The sequence below is a fragment of the Vipera ursinii genome (genome assembly GCF_947247035.1).
Source record: "Vipera ursinii genome assembly, chromosome: 7".
Classification (NCBI taxonomy): Eukaryota; Metazoa; Chordata; class Lepidosauria; order Squamata; family Viperidae; genus Vipera; species Vipera ursinii.
In genome coordinates this window covers 33,729,657-33,748,729 of record NC_139521.1, presented here as the reverse complement: position 1 = coordinate 33,748,729, position 19,073 = coordinate 33,729,657, and the positions used below count along the sequence as shown (strand labels likewise).

The 19,073-nt window shown below is 40.1% G+C and overlaps 1 protein-coding gene across 1 annotated transcript; it reads left to right on the top strand.

Moving 5' to 3' along the window:
- The first annotated feature begins 141 nt into the window (after window positions 1–141).
- On the top strand, window positions 142–18,932 carry UFSP2 (UFM1 specific peptidase 2). Its single transcript, XM_083366985.1, has 12 exons — window positions 142–290; window positions 2,332–2,410; window positions 2,859–3,042; window positions 3,133–3,196; window positions 3,504–3,661; window positions 6,276–6,468; window positions 7,599–7,745; window positions 9,420–9,584; window positions 10,575–10,699; window positions 11,945–12,021; window positions 13,714–13,838; window positions 18,610–18,932. Exons 1-12 carry the CDS (start codon window positions 243–245, stop codon window positions 18,694–18,696), a joined length of 1,452 nt encoding a protein of 483 aa, XP_083223111.1. The 5' UTR covers window positions 142–242; the 3' UTR covers window positions 18,697–18,932.
- Window positions 18,933–19,073: the final 141 nt, after the last annotated feature.

Genomic DNA, 19,073 nt, shown 5'->3' with positions numbered 1-19,073 from the left:
ACCGAGTTGCCATGGTTTCCAGGGCGCCTCCCTCCGCTCCCTCCGATGATGTCATGTCGCAGAATCGCAGCGGCGCCTGAAGAGCGGAGCGAGTCGGGAAATGAAGTTCTGCAGTTTGAAGGACAGAATGGGAAAAGCGCTCGGTTTGTTGTGCGAAGAGAGGGAGGGAGAGTAGAGCGGAAGAGCGAACGTGTCAGCTTGTGGGACGGGGGGGGGGAGGGCCTCGATCGGAGAGGAGGAGCATGTCGCTGCCGGGATTGCATCTTCCTGGCGTTTCACTGACGGACGTGGTAAGTCAGGCCGATGATACCCGCGGCCGCTCTGCTATTAAAGCAACGGCATCCCTCGTCTTGTCTGCCTCGAAAGCAGCAGGGCCTCGAGGGAGGCCCCGAGCCCCAGCGCTTCCTTCGGTCAGGAGCAGCTGTCGTCCGCTTGGCTCCGGCTGGCTGGGGAGCTTCAGGGGGCGCCTGCAGCCCTTCTTGGCCCCAATTGCAATTAGGCACAGAAGAGCTTCTCATGCACCCTGTCAGGTTAGGCAGGTTGACGAACGAGTTTGCATTTCTGTAATTTCCTAGAATGTATGTACCTGCCCGCTGCTTTAGCATCTTAAGAAGCTTGACAGCAAAATGAGCTAAAGCCAGTGCTTTTTTTGTAAAAGAAAAAGGTGCCGGAACTCACACATGTCCTACAACCCACCTTGCCTACCCTACAAGGTTCCATCCAAAAAAGGTGCTGGAACTCCATTCTGGGCGTTCTATGAGAAAAAAAGCCCTGGCTAAAGCTAAAATAAGATGATAAAATAATAAACCATTTGGGAAGTTTAAAAAAACCAAAGGGAAGAACGGAATCGGAAGGATAACCTCAATGACGGAAAGACCAAGACCAACAGAGATGTACAGATAGTCTTCGTTTAGTGACTGCAGTTAGGACCGGCAACAATGTTTAAGCCAAGTGGTCGCTAGGTGGGAAATCATGTGACTGCTTATGATTTTACATAGAATAATGCATACTAACTGACTGTAATGGCAAACACATGACTAACAGATGTTGTATAGGTCGTAAACACGGGCATTGGACACAAACTTATTTTTTCATTACAGTTGTTACTGTCTGAAGCAGTCACTAAATGAGGACTATCTGTATCTCATTTAAGAGTTTTACAGTCCATGTGGAATCATCCAATGTCCTGTCCAGGACTCAGGGAAAGATCTCAGTATTTAGGTCTTATGGGAGAACAGTAAAAAATTTGGTAATTGTTTATACCTGACCTAGTTGTAAGAAATTTGTCATGGGTTTTGCATTTTTTAAATTTTGCCATTGTTCTTTTTTAAATTTAATCTTTTAGTTCAATGTGATAGAAGTTCTTTCTTCAGAACTTCATGGTGGCCATTCTTCCTCCTGTAAATGTAGTTAACATACAACAACTATTTGGAATAGAATTGGGGATGCTGCTTCTTGGTTTTTATTTGTTATAAGTTTAATTAAAAGTAAATTCTACTGGAATAAAAAAGTACTTATTTCCCTATAAATTACATGAAGTTCCTGAGCTCCACTCCCGGTGACTTCCCAGACAACTGATTTTCTTGGTAAGAATATGAAAGTAATTCACTATTGACTTTTTCCAAGAATATCTTTTTGAAATACCTGGTCTGGGATTTTCCGGTAGTCTATTCAAGTACTAATGAGATTCAATTCTATTTAGCTTTTCAAGATTGAATCAGCTAGATGCTACTATATAACTGGAACCCAAATAAAGTAGAAGTTGCTAATGTTTTTGTAAATGTCTGATCTTTGATCGAGGCCAAGCTTCCCCTTAACAATTATAACATATCTATGAAGTGAATAAACATGTATTCATCCTGGATACAACATGATTGAGGAATAGTCTGAAGCAAGGAACACTATAGGGGAAACTATATTGAGTTTAATATTTTAAAAAACCAAAGAAACCTCACAAAACCACTAGGGGGGAAATAAAAATGAGAAGCCACATTCACATAGGTACCAAGATCCCCCACACTTTGTATTATTGTCAGACGCACCAAAACCTTGATCAATCAGAATGGTTTGGTTAGTCCCCAGCCTTGGGTCAATATGTTGTGTGAATTCAGTCCCTATATTTTGATAGCTCAGGGTGATGTGTAGGTATAACGTTATGTCTAATTCAAACATTTATGGATAAACAAATCATAATTGAAAATCATTCAGCTGTTACATTTTCAGATGGTAGGTTTGAATCTTTGAGCCACAAAACCCACGACAATTTATGAAAATTTTCAACCCAGAAACACTGGGATTGTTTGTTTGTCTTTCTCCTTCTCCCTTCAATAGGTCATCATAGACACTATGGACATACTTTTTAGAATAAGAGGAGGCTTGGATTTTGCATTTCAATTAGCCACTACTGATGGTGAGTCTGTAGAAATACATAATGCTGTGTTACATTATACTATAAAGAATTTTCCTGTACAAAAGTTTTAAAAAATGACTACTGTATGAACAAAATCTGTTTTAACAAGGTTAGTATGAAAAGACCTTCCCTTTTCTTTCTTTTCTTTTCTTTTTGGAATAATAGAACTGTGCAGATTCATTCAGAAGCAAGTTCTACTCTTCTTAATAGACCTTTCTCCTTTCCAAATGATTGAGGACCAAAGCCCAAATGGCTAGGCAGTTTACAGGTCTTCTGCTCTTATTTAGGAAATTCTTTCATGTTGAAATGCTTAATTGAGAACACTTCTTTCAGTCTTCAGTTAATGGATAAGCTCACAATTGTTCTTCTAAAATAAGTCTCATTGTATAAAATCTACAGCTAATTCCCTGTGCATTTTATCTTTTTTTCTTTTCTCCATTTGTTTTAGACTCATCCACAAAAGAGGCACTCAAATACATTTTTAAGGATCTTTCAGCTAAACTGGCTTCTGACATGCTGGTATTCAGGATTTGTCATAGCTCAGTATATTTGTGGCCAAACAATGGGATGAACTCCATGGCAACTGAGTTTTCAGATGACTCTGCCTGCAAGGAGATACTACAGTTTATTCAGTGAGTATGGCTAGACAAAAATAATGATTTTGTGGTTGGAGATGGTATAATAATTTGTCATGATGCAATCATTCTGGCAATGTTTTCCAGATTTGAACAAGGGAGCACCAAGCAGAGATTTTCAAAAAAGAAAGATAAAAAGTTGCAAGAGATGGTATGTATAGCCTTTTTGTTGAAATATGTACTTTTCTGTGCAATGTGAAGAAAGAATTATTTCCAGTCTTATTTATAGGCAAGTATTTGTGAAAAAGATAATATATTTAGTCCTTTTTTCTCTTAGAATCAATATTGAGTTATTTAATTTATATTGGAAATTCATTCTAGGGAAGGTGATGGGATTCCTTGTCTGCTACTTTTCTGATCTAACTTTATTTCCACAGTGTGACTTTATCTGATAGGAGAAACAGAATCTTTGGAGTAATTTAGATTACAACTTGAATATTAGTCTTTTTTATTTTCAGCCATCAATAGTAAATATTGATCTCATGTTGGAAATTACAACCTCATTAGAGCCTGTGGCTCCAGTAATTGAAAAGGAAAGCAAAGAGCATCACTACATTAGCATGACATTGCCGGTTGATGTTGTGGTCTCTGTTTCTCCTGAAGAAACATGGTGCAAGTAAGTAGTATAACTTATAACAAATAACTGAGTATATATTTTTAAGATTTCTTTAGCTTGTTTCTGTTGCAGTTTTATGTGCATCCAAATCTCCAAATGGGTAGAATTTTCAGTCATGTAACATTAACCTAGGTTTGTTCTCCTTTGCAGTTTTCATCAATTTAGAATATTTGGTACCATTTTCATTTATTTATTTGTTAAAAAATGCTGACTCCCTTCTCATTAAACAATTCAAAAGCAGATTGATTAATTAAAAATCAACAATTAATTATTGGGTGCAGTTAAGTCAGAAATACATAGCATCACTATTTAACTAAAAAAATGGTTGATGCCTCAAACTAGAAAGGTTTCTGCCAGCTGCAGTTGAATAGTAAGGGAATTCACAGTTGGAATACTTGGAGTGAAAATTCCCACACTTTGGTCTCCATAGACCAAACCGACGTGGCACCTATATCAAACATTCAAGTCCAAAGCTACCTCAAACTTTGTATGTCACTACACGTTCTTGGCAATGCTTTCAAAATGGGATAAATTGTTAACAATAACTTGTCCTTTACAACAGCCTACCCCTGCAGGGTCATATTCTAGCTGGAGTAATGTTACTAATGAATTACTGTAATTCAGTCTTAATACTACCATTCATTTACAACTACAGTTTGAAGAGTAGTTAAAAGTACAGTGTAAAATACTTGCCTGATATCCCAAAATCTGTCGTTTCCAAATTTGATATCATCTGCCAAATCCTGAAATGCTTCCTGAAAAGAAAGCTGCACCTTTTCCTAAAATGGATTAGGAACTGTATCCAGTGTAAGGGTCAGAGCCTTTAAAAACCTGTAGTTTTTAGCAGAGCCCCATCTTACAAATGAATGAAAAGGCAGATATAAATCTCTGAAATATATTTGGAGACCAAGAATGTAAATCACTGATAAACAGCTTTACCAGTATATGTTATATAATATCCAGTGCTTTTTTTGTATAAAAAAAAGATTCTGGAACTCATGCACAGCTCCAGCTCCAGTCAAAAGCCCTTTACGGAGCTGGGGGTGGGGGAAGGGGGGAAAGAAAAGAAACCACTTTAGGGAGCTTCTGAAGCACAGATCACATGAGCACCGTCAGCTGACGGACGCCATTGCCATGGCTTTTGAGAGGGTGCTTGTTTGGAGCCGGCATGTCTTCTGCCACCCCATCCTCCTCCGCCTCTGATGACACAGAGGCTTCAGAGCCAGAGTGACCGAAGACGGTTGTGGCACTGCTGCTTTGGGAGCGCGCCTGGTCCCTGGAAGAGAGTCAGGAGTCAGTCCTGGTCCCTGGTGGCCAACAAAGGGGTGAGGACAGGCGGAGGTGGCAGGGGGAGCCCCATGAACCAAGACAGAGAAGAGGGTCTGCTTTCAGAGCTGTGGAAATGTTTCCGGGTCGACCTTTGATGCCCCCAATTTCCCTGGGCAGCTTCCTTTCACCAAGCCAGAGCTTTACAAATAGTCCTCAAGTTACAAGGGTAATGGAGCCTGTCCGTTCCACTCGTGACTCGAAAACTCGTAGAGTGAATCTCGTTCCTTTAGTGAGATCACTCTTCCTCGTTAAAACATGCGGCTCATTAAGTAAACCCCCCCCCGAAGAAGCCGATCCAGGAGGGCTGGCAGGGCGAGGCATGTGCCCAGGGCACAGGCCCCCAAGGCCTCCCCGACCCACTAAGATACCTCATGCTTCTCCCTCTCTTCCTGCCATCCGGGACTCACCTGGAAAAGGTCTGTCTCCTCTATGCTGTGGTTCCTGCTGCTGCTTCATTCTGAGGCCAGAGGACATGTCCACAGTCCCCCACAGCCCGATCCAGAGGCCTGGAAAAGACCTCTGCCACCTGGATCTATGGCCGTGGAGCAATTTTGTGGCCCCCCAGCGTCCTGAACCGGGCACCGGAGGAAAAGACCTCTGGAAAAGACCTCTGGAGCCCAGATCTATGGCTGCAAAACAATTTTGCAGGACCCCTGCGGCCCAATCTGGGCTCTGGAGGCCTTTTCCAGGCCTCTGGAGCCCGGATTGGGCCACTGGGGAGTCACAAAATCACTCCACAGCTACAGATCTGGTCTCCAGAGGTCTTTTCCAGGCCTCCAGAGCCCGGATTAGGCTGCTGGGGGGTCACAAAACCGCTCCACAGCCATGGATCCAGGCTCCAGAGGCTTGGAAAAGGCCTCCAGAGCACAGAGCGGGTCGCGAGGGAGGGGGCGTAAAATCACTCCGCAGCCATAGGTCCGGGCGGCAGAGGTCTTTTCCAGGCTTCCGGAGCCTGGATCGGGCTGTAGGGGGCTGTGGACGCATCCCCTGGCCTCAGATTGAAGCAGCAGCAGGAACCACAGCAGAAAGGAGACAGACCTTTTCCAGGTGAGTCCTGCGTGGAAGGAAGGGAGGGGGAAGCATGAGAGCATTAAGTGAACGCTCATAACTCGTGCTGGCAGCTTAGAAGGAACCAGTTCTTCCATTCCAAAAAATGTGCCTGAACGCCGTTCCATGTGTTCTATGACAAAAAAAGTACTGATAATATCTATAGATGTTGCTCAGTGTAGAAAATCTAATGAAGAGAATGTGGGTGGAAAATTAAGTCTATCTTGCTGTTTTACAGTGTAAGAAGCCTCCTAGTGAATGCAATTCACAGGCAGCTAGCAGATATGGAAAGATGCATTTTGCAACATATGAGAGGAACATCAGTTGTGGTGCCTGAACAATTTCATTTCATGTTACCAGGAAAAAAGCATCTAGTAACGGTTTCCTTTCCTGCAGGCATTTCTGATGATCAGCTGGAGACTTACCGAAAGGTATCTGATGCTAAGCAAAATATTTAGAATTATTAAACTTTTATTATTAAATCATATAAGTTTATTAATATATAATTCCCTTCTGCCCCTCCCCTGGGCATGAATTTCAAGATTTTATTCTAATGCATGGGTTCCAGGTATGATATTTTACTTTTTTGTAGGTAAAAGAAACTGGAAAATAAAAGAATAGGGCAAGAAGCTGCATGAATTCCAGGGAAGGAAATTTGTAACACAACAAAAATCACTTATTCACACAGTGCACAATTATTCTGTAGAATTCTCTATTATAGATTTGGTAACAGCCACTAACTTGATTGGCTTTAAAAGCAGCTTAGATACATTAATGAAGGGCAGACTGACTCAGAGTTATCTCCAGCTGGTGACTGCAGGTCTCCAAATGTAGTGGGAATAACATTAGGAGAAATGTAAGTGCACTTCCTGTTTGTGAATACCCCAGAACCATTTGGTGGCTAGTGTGAAAAACAAAATGTTGACTAAATATGGCCCTTGCTCTGATTCAACAGGACTACAATATTTATGTTCTTAAGTGGTAAAAATTGTACCCCTAGATCAGGGGTCGGCAACCTCGGCTCTTTTATGACTCGTGGACTTCAACTCCCAGAATTCCTGAGCCAGCTATGCTGGCTCAGGAATTCTGGGAGTTGAAGTCCACGAGTCATAAAAGAGCCGAGGTTGCCGACCCCTGCCCTAGATTATTTATTGTGTGTCTGTTTGTCTGTCACATTTGAAACTAGCCCTCTTCCTCAGAAATTAAGGACACTCCTTTTGTTTGCCTAAAACTGGATGGGTTTCTCATTCTGAAATGGATTTTTAGTTGGTTTCAATTATCTCTTTTGTTTGTTTGGTATGCTATACTTACTAAATAGTTTTGATTGCACCAATACTGTAGAAATAAAAAACTTTTTGGCCTCCTACTGAATCAAATGTATCAAAGTGATCGCTCCATAGTTAAGAACTCATTATGGGAAAGGCGGTTTAATATTATAACATGCAGGGTTTTTAGTTCTCTAAACTATAATAATCTTAATTTTGAAAGTAAAAGAGAAAAAAAGTCTGGATCTTTTATTGATTTACTTGCTCACCCTCATTCATGTTTGCCTTGCATTTAGGAATTACATGAGCAATTTAATCTACCGCTTGATAGGCCTTATTTCCGAAGAAGTAATGCCTATCACTTTCCTGATGAATCTTTTAAAGATGGGTATCTCAGAAACCCACATCTACATCTCAATCCACCTGGAATAGAGTCTGGTTTGGTGAGTTCTTTTCTCCATTTGCTTGTTCTAATATCAAGTATAATGGCTGTACTTCCTACTTGCCCCAGCATGGAAGGCAGCCCAGCAACCTTTGGAGAAGGGCAGAAATGGAAGATGCCATTGGCTGCTGGGATGGGGACCTCCATCCATCAAAAGTAGCATTTTCCCACTTCAGGACAGCCCAATCTAACCGCTGCCTTTCATGACTTCCTAAAAAAATGTTTCTGCTCCATTTGGTGGCTGCTGCTCTGGCAGATATACGCACCACCCTAATCCCACCTTTGACAGCCTTTGTATTGGGCTGCCTACAGTGAAAAGTTGTACCTTTGGAGGGGTGGGGATGTTTCTTGGTACTGGGATTTGTAAAATACAGTTTCTTGATTATTTTTTTAAAATTGAAATTGACAAGAATTATGCCAAGTTTCCTTTTCAGCCATGAAATACTGTTTCCCCCCACACACACACACACCTAAAAGATCCTTTTAGAAGGAGTGAAATAGGGAGGGAGGGAGCTGAGGGAAGGAAGGAACGAAGGAAGGAAGGAAGGAAGGAAGGAAGGAAGGAAGGAAGGACATTTGACCTCTGCTTTCCCTGACATAGGTGGGAGAGGAACAGAAGCAAGAAGATCCGTCCAGTGGTAGCCAGGGGTGACCACAGTACATAGGGAAAACCTGGGCAGAATGAAGAAATGGGGAGGGTGGTGAAGGCGTAAAAGGACTTCTTTAAGTTGGCTTCATTTCCAGCTGCTTTATGCGTTGAAACTTAAGCAACTGAAGGTTACAGTGCAGAAAAGCCATAAGTAGAAACTGAGAACAGAAGCTGCAGATACAAATACCAGATTTTTCTCCCTCAGCCTGTCTGTCAACAATAACAAAAAAGGGACCGAATCATAATTACCATCATACTCTTCATTCATGTTTGTTCAGGAGAGGTGGATGAAATCTGGTTGGGAAATCTTACAAAGTTCATTGAGAACAATGGCTTTTTGTAAACCTTGCCTTTTAAGGAGAATCCTTGCTCCAGAACTTTAATTTAACAACAGAATTGCTGCGATATCTTCTGTTATCAACTACTCCATCTGGAAGCATTAGAACAGGGGTGTCAAACTCAATTTCATTGAGGGCCGCATCAGCATTGCGGTTGCCCTCAGGGGGCCGGGTGGGTGTGGCCTGGGTGGGCGTGGCCTACTGGGTGGGCATGGCTAGAGTGCGTATGGCCTACTGGGTGGGCGTGGCCAGCTCTACATCGTTCGCATCAAGGGTGCCTATGGGGGCCTGGGCAGGAGTGGGACAGATCTGAGGGTCTCTGGCAGGAGCGGGGTCTCTGGGCCAGGGCCAAGGCAGCGGGGGCCGTTCCCTCACTGTTTCCAGGACGGCTTCGCGGGCCGCATGAAACCACTTTGCGGGCCGGATCCGGCCCCCGGGCCTTGTGTTTGACATGTCTGCATTAGAAGGAGAGACAGACTCGTTCCACGGCTTAATCATCATTAATCCCCATTTGCAGACTCCCTCCTTATGTAACTTTATGATTCATTAGCTTGAATAGTCTTTCAAATATGGAGTCAATAACTAAAAAATAATCTTCATTTTCATTATACATATCTGAAAGGCAACATGTTAGCTTAAGCAAATGTTATTTTGACATGTACAAATTATGCTCTCTTTTTGGACACAGGTGTATTTACTGTACGGCACATATAGTTATCATCATTACATGCAGGATTGTATTGATGATAAGGGATGGGGCTGTGCTTATCGATCTCTACAGACTATCTGTTCCTGGTTCAAGCATCAAGGGTACACAGACAGAGGAATACCTACACACAAGGAGATACAACAGGTATAGATGTTCTTTTAAATCTGGATCCACTGGAGAAAACAGCTGCTCCTGAAGGAATATTTTATTTAAGCACTTCTGCCCACACTACTTCTAAATCAGTGGTGCCTGTCCTTTTCCAGACTGAGGGCCGTCTTTGGCGATAGGCAGCATCTTTAGCTTTGGGAGTAAGCCAGATGCCATATAGTATACCCAAAAGATGGCCTTGGGTCAGGACAAACATCAAATTTGATTTCATTTATATTTACATGTAAATATTGTTATGGTGAGTATGGTGGGACATAACTAATCACTTTTGTTTCTATGTTTGCATTGCAATGTTGCACCCAAATATGGGTTGGGTACGGGGTGTCTATTGCTGAGGGGAAAAGAAAAAAAAAATCACAATGTTGCAATGCAAACTGCACTAGTTACATACAGTGCAGTTTGCATTGCAACATTGTGTGTGTGTTTTTCTTTTCTCCCAGCACAGACACCCCTGAATCCAACATTTTGTTGTCCACATGTAGCTCTCAGTATTCTGACAGTGTTCTGTCTTATAGGCAACTATTTGTTCTGGATTCTAGATTCTAAGTGTGCTCCATCACTGCAGTAATTCATAAGATTTCCGAATCTTTACTTAAGCCTGGTTCTCAGCAATCTGTAAATCTTTTCCTCATTTGTGTCAGTTTAGATTTCAGTTTGAGATTCACTGGATGGAATATCTTGGTGGCTGGTTTTCATTTTAATAGAGATCCCGCAGTAGCTATAAGTAAACTCTAGGAGGAGCAATTCAAGTGTGAGACATTTGTGTGACTTTTGCAAAGGATCTGCTAATATTGATGCAGCCAAAGAAACATATTGTACAATCATTTTGTATGAAGCGCTGAGCTAATTTAATTTTTAAAATAAAATCCCTTTCTTAGCCCTTGGCCCCTACTAAATTGGATTTGATAGATTCCTGTGCAACTGACTGCTACTCTTTTCCATCTTTCTCTTGTGACCTGACTGAAGGCCCTTGTCAGTGTTGGAGACAAGCCACCCAACTTTATTGGATCGTGCCAATGGATTGGTTCTATTGAAGTGCAACTTGTGCTGAGTCAGCTATTAGGGATAACTTCAAAAATATTGTTTGTCAGGTAAGATTGCAGAGTAATCGCCAACAATTTTGTGTTACCTTACTTTTATATCCAGTACACCTTCCAGCTCTTTGGAGGAAAGAGAGCATGGGTAGTCCTTGACTTATGACCACAATTGAGCTCAACATTTCCATTGCTAAGCAAGGCAGATGTTAAGTGAATGTTGCCCCATTTTACGACCTTTTTATACTACAGTTGTTAAACTGCTTAGGGCAGTTAATTTTAAAATAACATTACCAAATATTTTGCTAATAATAACTTGCTCAATAATAACTTGTACTCAACTTAATTTTTTACTGTTGGTGTAATAATTAGCATAGTAAAGTTTATACATGATGTTTCCTTTTTCCTAGCTACTGTACAAGTAGCCTACAATTTAATTTAGACCTTTGTGAATAAGACATTGTAGGAGGAAAACAATCCCAAAGCAACTTCAAAGTGAAAAATCAAGTTCTGTACAAGTAGTCCTCAACTTACGACCACAACTGAGCCCAAAATTTATTATTTATTTATTAGTTAAGTGAGTTTTGTCCAATTTTATAACCTGTCTTGCCACAGTTGTTCATTGAATCATTGCAGTTTTTAAGTTAGTAACACAGTTGTTAAATGAATCTGTCTTACCCATTGACTTCACCTGTCAGAAGGATACATGACCCTGGGACACTGCAGCCGTCATAAATATGACTCAGTTGCCAAGCTCTTCTCCATTTGGACTGTTCACAACTTTATATTAGTGGATCCACATCAACACTGCCCAGATAAGAGTCAATGTGATGTATTGTATGGTATTGAATTGGCACCAGGAAGACTTAGTTCAGTTTCCCTCTCAGCTAGAGAATTTCATTGGGTGACTTTAGGTCAGTTATTCCCACTTAGCCCAACCTACTTCGCTTTTGTGAAAAAAATGACAGGAAGGTGTGCTTATGTATACCACCTAGGATAAATGAAGGAAGGAAGGAATGCCGGATGGAAGATCTATATAGATAATACATAGATTAAGACCTAATTAATTAATTGTGCATCATATTATGGGGGTAATAGGTAAAACATCATAGATTCTTGACTTTTTTGTGACAATTACCATGGTAAAAGTTACGTGGAGAGGATTTGATTTGGCTCTAATTTATAAACCTGATAATGGGGGTTGCTATATTTCATTATTCCTTTCTTAAATTACCAGTGCTAAATTACCATTCATGCTAGTTAGTGGTAGCATTGGTGCTGATTTTTTTTTTTTTTTCATAGCCATGGATCTGAACTGGCTTCTCAAGGAAGAGAACTTGCTAATCATTTCAAGATTGAAGGAACACCAGTGATGATCGGTAATTTTTTTTTAATTTAAAATATTTTATTGGCAGTTTATGAATAAAGTGGTGGGTTGAAGATCCTGATTTGTTCCTTGATTCCTCTGAACAATATTATTTTAGAATGTGTGTTAGAATGTTCACTCACTTTTAAAAAAAAAATCCCATGGTTCTGGAGTTAAGAAATTTTCTGAAGAGCTATAGACTCTCCACTCCTACAGATGACATAGTGATCCTCCAACTTCATTTTGAAATGTTGCAGACATTGGAATATATGCTTATTTGATATTCTGTAAAAGTGTGCATCATTCTTCTTTATATTTAACTAAATGCAAAGATTTGTTTCCCAATTAACATGTGAATTTACAACTCCATGTTAATTGAGTTTAAGGTTAAATGTTCTGCAGAATTGAATTTGTAAGTTGAATGTCCAATTTGAGGTTTACAGAGTCAATACAGTAAGTTAAATGTTCAAGAAGCAGAAAAATTAAGATGGAAAAGAACTGATCTTTTGTTTATACAAAAGATCTGTTTAGCATTATCCCACCTTCTTTTATATTTTTAGAAATTCTGCATTACCTTATATTTAAACCTCAATTTTAAATGAGATTATAGCAATTGACAGAATTATTTTTGGTCAATTCTTTCATAGTAAAAATGCAGAGACTTGCAATGAATTTCATTATCACAGAGTTCATTGGCATTATTTATATGAAATTTCATGCTGGTTGAAATTGATTCTGCTAGTATTATCAGTAATCAGCAAAAATGTTTGAAAGTTCAGTTAGCAAAAAAGCAAGTTTTCAAACTATTTTAAGGGAAAAACAAGGACAAATAGGCTAATAATGTCAAACAATCTCTAGACATTGATCTTATTTACATCTAGTTATTATGTTTGTAGGGTTGAAAGCAAGAAAATTACAAAATGCATCTTTCAGTCAAATAAGCTATGATAAAGACATTGCAGCATTTTTTGGAGGAAACATATAACAAGGCAGAATTAAAATTAATTAAAATCATTTTTTAAAAAAATTAAATACAGACTTGACAACCATGGCTTTATTTTTGCTTATTGTCTTAGATTGTTTTCAAGCAGCTTGGGGGTAGGAAAAAACCCTGCTGGCCTATGATTTCCTTCCTTTCCTGTGTTACAATGCCTAAAGAAAAAAAAAGATCTTTGGCAAAATAAAACATTATGGAGCATCTGACATTGATGTTTCTGTGGCTTTTGGGAAAGGAATAGCCTTCAATTGTATATATTTTCTAAGCACAACTGGGCATAATGGCTTTCTAAATTATCCGTACATTATGTTCTTTGCTATTTGTTTTGACAAATGAAAGAGTTGGGAAGAATATAGTACTGCTAAGTATCTTCTCTGTATCACAGTTAATTGTTTTTTCAAGGATGATCCCTTGAAAAAAGGATGATCCCATGAAGCAAGGTTGACATCCATTCCCAAAGGCTATATTCATTGGGTGAAATACAAAGTGCATGCCAACATCTAATCCCAAAGAAAGTCCTCATGGACATTCTCTGTTGCTAAAAGGAAGGAGACCACTTCACCAAGCAATCCCTCATTGAGGATTGACATGTTCATTATGCAGCAAAGGACACTGAAAATAAGTTGTATATATTGGTGGCCATGAGTTGCCATGGAACACACTGCTTCAACTTTATCTTCGGCTTTATCTCTTCTCTTGCCTTCCCAGGAGGTGGAGTCTTGGCACACACTATATTAGGGGTGGCATGGAATGAGATCACTGGGCACATTAAATTTTTGATTCTGGATCCGCATTACACTGGTGCTGAGGATCTGCAGGTTATATTAGAAAAGGTGAGACTCCGTTCACAATTGACTTAAGTACCAGAGATTTTGATTTATTAAAAGCACTGTATTCATTCATATTCATTGTTCTTGAATGTACTGGTATTTTGTATAAAATTCACAATTTTAATTTCTACATAGGAGAGCGGTCTTGTCAAAGAAATATATAACTGTACTGTGATAACACACATTTTATTTAAATTAATGCATAAATCAATGCAGTCAAGTTCACAAAATCCTCTTGAATATTGCTGAAACAGTTTCAGTAGAAACTGGAAATCCCTTAAATAGGAAATAGTTTAACTTAATAAACCTGAACTTCAACTAGTTTTAAAATACATATAACTTCCATGATTTTCTTTATAACAGAGAATCAGAGTGAACAATGTGTTTTCTCTTTTAGCCAGTACAGTATACTGTTATTTTTTTTTTTTAATTCCATTTATATCCCGCCCTTCTCCAAAGACTCAGGGCGGCTTACAAGCTTAGCAGTAGCCTTCATTCTATGTATATGCCTGCTTATTAGGGCTTTCATACACCCCCCAAGCGGCATTATTACAAAGTCAGCTTAATTGCCCCCAACAATCTGGGTCCTCATTTTACCTACCTCGGAAGGATGGAAGGCTGAGTCAACCTTGAGCCTGGTGGGACTCGAACCTGCACTAATTGCAGGCAGCTGGTGTTACTTAAGGAGGCATTAGCCCACTGCTCCACCAAGGCAAGTTTTTCTCTTACACCGTGGGAACAGTGTTGAAACACTTGTTTTCATAATTCCAGCTAGAATGACCCTCACATGCAAAGATCTGGGTAAACTGTTCCACGTTTGGTGTTTTCCTTTGTTTTCTAATTGTCATTAAAAGTGTGGGAAACAATGAATTGCTTATAGTGTGTGAGTGTGTGGCTTTAAGAAAATAAACACATTGTGCCTGGTTTTGATTAAATTGCTTTCTTCTTAACCTTTTCTTCTTGTAAACAAATACATTCAATAACAACTTTCAATGAAGTATTGGAATAAGCTCATTGTTGACTTAGATGCAATCCCTAATAGTGGGCAATTGAAATGGAAGCAAAAAAATTGTTACATTCTGTTATTGTTGTTGTTAGTTGCGAAGTCGTGTCCGACCCATCGCGACCCTATGAACAACATTCCTCCAGGCCTTCCTGTCCTCCACCATCTTCTGGAGTCCATTTAAGCTCACGCCTACTGCTTCAGTGACTCCATCCAGCCACCTCATTCTCTGTCGTCCCCTTCTTCTATTGCCCTCAATCTTTCCCAGCATTAGGCTCTTCTCCAGTGAGTCCTTCCTCCTCATTAGGTGGCCAAAGTATTTGAGTTTTAGCTTCAGGATCTGGCCTTCTAAAGAGCAGTCAGGGTTGATCTCCTCTAGGACTGACCGGTTTGATCGCCTTGCAGTCCAAGGGACTCGCAGGAGTCTTCTCCAGCACCAGAGTTCAAAGGCCTCAATTCTTTTGCGCTCAGCCTTTCTTATGGTCCAACTTTCACTGCCATACATTGCAACTGGGAAGACCATAGCCTTGACTATACGCACTTTTGTTGACAGGGTGATGTCTCTGCTTTTTAGTGTGCTGTCTAGATTTGCCATGGCTTTCCTCCCGAGGAGCAAGCGTCTTTTAATTTCTTGACTACAGTCCCCATCTGCAGTGATCTTGGAGCCCAGGAAGATAAAGTCTGTCACTACCTCCACTTCTTCCCCATCTATTTGCCAGGAATTGAGAGGGCCGGATGCCATGATCTTGGTTTTCTTAATGTTTAGTTTCAACCCAACTTTTGCACTCTCCTTCTTCACTCGCAACAAGAGACTCTTCAGTTCCTCTTCACTTTCTGCCATTAGAGTGGTATCATCTGCATATCTTAGGTTGTTGATATTTCTTCCAGCAATCTTAATTCCAACTTTTGACTCCTCTAGCCCTGCCTTTCTCATGATATGCTCTGCATATAAGTTAAATAGGCAAGGCGACAGTATACAGCCTTGCCGGACACCTTTCCCAATTTGGAACCAATCAGTGGTTCCGTGTCCAGTTCTCACTGTTGCTTCTTGGCCCGCATATAGGTTTCTCAAGAGACAAATAAGATGTTCTGGTACTCCCATCTCTTTAAGAACTTGCCACAGTTTGTTATGATCCACACAATCAAAGGCTTTAGCATAGTCAATGAAGCAGAAGTAGATGTTTTTCTGGAACTCCCTAGCTTTCTCCATGATCCAGCGTATGTTGGCTATTTGATCTCTGGTTCCTCTGCCTCTTCGAAATCCTGCCTGTACTTCTGGTAGTTCTCGATCCACATACTGCTGGAGTCTAGCTTGTAGGATTTTAAGCATAACTTTACTAGCATGAGAAATGAGTGCAATGGTGCGATAGTTTGAACATTCTTTGGCACTGCCTTTCTTTGGAATTGGAATGTAAACTGATCTTTTCCAATCCTGTGGCCACTGTTGAGTTTTCCAAATTTGCTGGCAAATTGAGTGTAGCACTTTTACTGCATCGTCTTTTAAGATTTTGAATAGCTCAGCTGGAATACCGTCACCTCCACTAGCTTTGTTGTTGCTCAGCTTTTCTAAGGTCCACTTCACTTCACATTCTAGGATGTCTGGCTCTAGGTCAGTGACCACCTCAGTGTGATTATCAGGGACATTAAGCTCATTCCTGTATAGTTCTTCTGTGTAATTTTGCCATCTCTTCTTAATCTCTTCTGCCTCTGTTAGGTCCCTGCCATTTTGGTCCTTTATCATGCCCATTTTTGCATTGAACGTTCCCTTCATCTCTCCAATTTTCTTGAAAAGATCTCTGGTCCTCCCTATTCTATTGTTTTCTTCTATTTCTTTGCACTGTTCATTTAAGAAGGCATTCTTATCTCTTCTAGCTATTCTCTGGAATTCTGCATTCAATTGGGCGTATCTTTCTTTTTCTCCCTTGCCTTTCGCTTCCCTCCTTTCCTCAGCTATTTGCAAAGCTTCCTCAGACAGCCATTTTGCTTTCTTGCATTTCTTTTTCTTTGGGATGGTTTTGGTTGCTACCTCTTGTACAATGTTGCGAACCTCTGTCCATAGTTCTTCAGGCACCCTGTCTATCAGATCTAATTCCTTAAATCTATTTGTCACCTCTACTGTATATTCCATGGGGATATGATTTAATTCATACCTGACTGGCCTGGTGCTTTTCCCTACTTTCTTCAGTTTAAGCCTAAACTTTGCAAGGAGAAGCTCATGGTCTGAGCCACAGTCAGCTCCTGGTCTTGTTTTTACTGACTGTATAGAGCTTCTCCATCTTTGGCTGCAGAGCATATAGTCAATCTGATTTCTGTGTTGACCGTCTGGTGATGTCCATGTGTAGAGCCGTCTCTTGGGTTGTTGGAAAAGAGTGTTTGCTATGACCATCGTATTCTCTTGACAAAATTCTATCAGCCTGTGCCCTGCTTCATTTTGTACTCCAAGGCCAAACTTGCCTGTTATTCCAGTTATCTTTTGGCTTCCTACTTTAGCATTCCAATCCCCCATGATGATAAGAACATCATTTTTTGGTGTTAGTTCTATAAGGTGCTGTAGTGCTTCATAGAACCGGTCAATTTCATCCTCTTCAGCACTGGTGGTTGGGGCATAGACTTGGACTACTGTGATATTGAATGGTTTGCCTTGGATTCGAACTGAGATCATTCTGTCGTTTTGAGGATTGTATCCCAGTATTGCTTTTCCTACTCTTTTATTGACTATGAAGGCTACTCCATTTCTTCTGAGGGATTCTTGCCCGCAGTAGTATACCTGATGGTCATCTGAATTAAATTCACCCATTCCTGTCCATTTTAGTTCGCTGATACCTAAGATGTCGATGTTCAGTCTTGTCATCTCTTGTTTGACCACGTCCAGCTTGCCTTGATTCATGGATCTTACATTCCAGGTTCCTATGGAGAAAAAATCTTTACAGCATCGGACTTTCCTTTCACCACCAGACATATCCACAGCTGAGCGTCCTTTCGGCTTTGGCCCAGTCGCTTCATTCTTTCTGGCGCTACTAGTACTAGCCCTCTGCTCTTCCCCAGTAGCATATTGGACGCCTTCCGACCTGAGGGGCTCATCTTCCAGCGTCATATCGTTTTGCCTTTTGGTACTGTCCATAGGGTTTTCATGGCAAAGATACTGGAGTGGGTTGCCATTTCCTTCTCCAGTGGATCACGTTTTGTCAGAACTCTCTGCTATGACCTGTCCGTCTTGGGTGGCCCTGCACGGCATAGCTCATAGCTTCATTGAATTACGCAAGCCCCTTCGCCCCGACAAGGCAGTAATCCATGAAGGGGACATTCTGTTATATTTAATTAATATTAATAAATATATTAAATAATTTTATTCTATTTTACTAAACTATAAGCAGTTAATATCCCCTTTATTTGTGGTCTACGCTTGATGAATTCAAAGGCACATCTATCAGTTCAATCTAGTTTTCTGGCAATTGGTTACCCTAATTCAGTTTGTAAAGAGTTTGTCTCTGGCAAATAATGTTTTCTGTTTTTATAGCTTTATTTTATATAAAATTGGGAGTTTATTAGCCATATTTACATTGTAAACACACACCCAGTGAATAAAGACGTAAACCAAATACAATCCTATTATCTCAAAATGCATAAATCTGCGGCTGAGTAGCTGTAATTATTTATAGCTTTAAATTTAGCTTTTATGCATGTACGGAAACATAAAACCAGTTCTTTCACTAATACACCAGAAATGGTATTAAAGCACTGGATTTCATTTTCTCTTCTCTTTTTTTACAGGGCTGGTGTGGCTGGAAGGGTCCAGATTTCTGGAACAAAGATGCTTATTATAATCTGTGTCTACCTCAGCGACCAAAATGTATTTGAATACCTATGTTGAATGATAAGTGGTGATAAACTAGTTGGTTTCTGTATATATGATTTATTTATATTTAATATCATGCTTCTTACAACCCCGTTGAAATAAAATTGCTGCTCTAGTATTTCAGAGCACAAATTATGTATAAGATTATTTTTCAAATAAAATCTGATTATATCCTATTAATGTTGAATAGCTTTCTGCTTTTGTCATCGAATATTAACAGCCCACTTCTATATGTCTTTTGAAAGTGGCATGTTCCCAGCATAATGTTGAATAGGTTTGCAATCTCAGATTCACAGCAACAGAAGTAAGCTATAGCTACAGTGCAAGTTATTACAAAAAGGTTCTATACAAAATTTGCAGATGTAGGCACATCTACAGA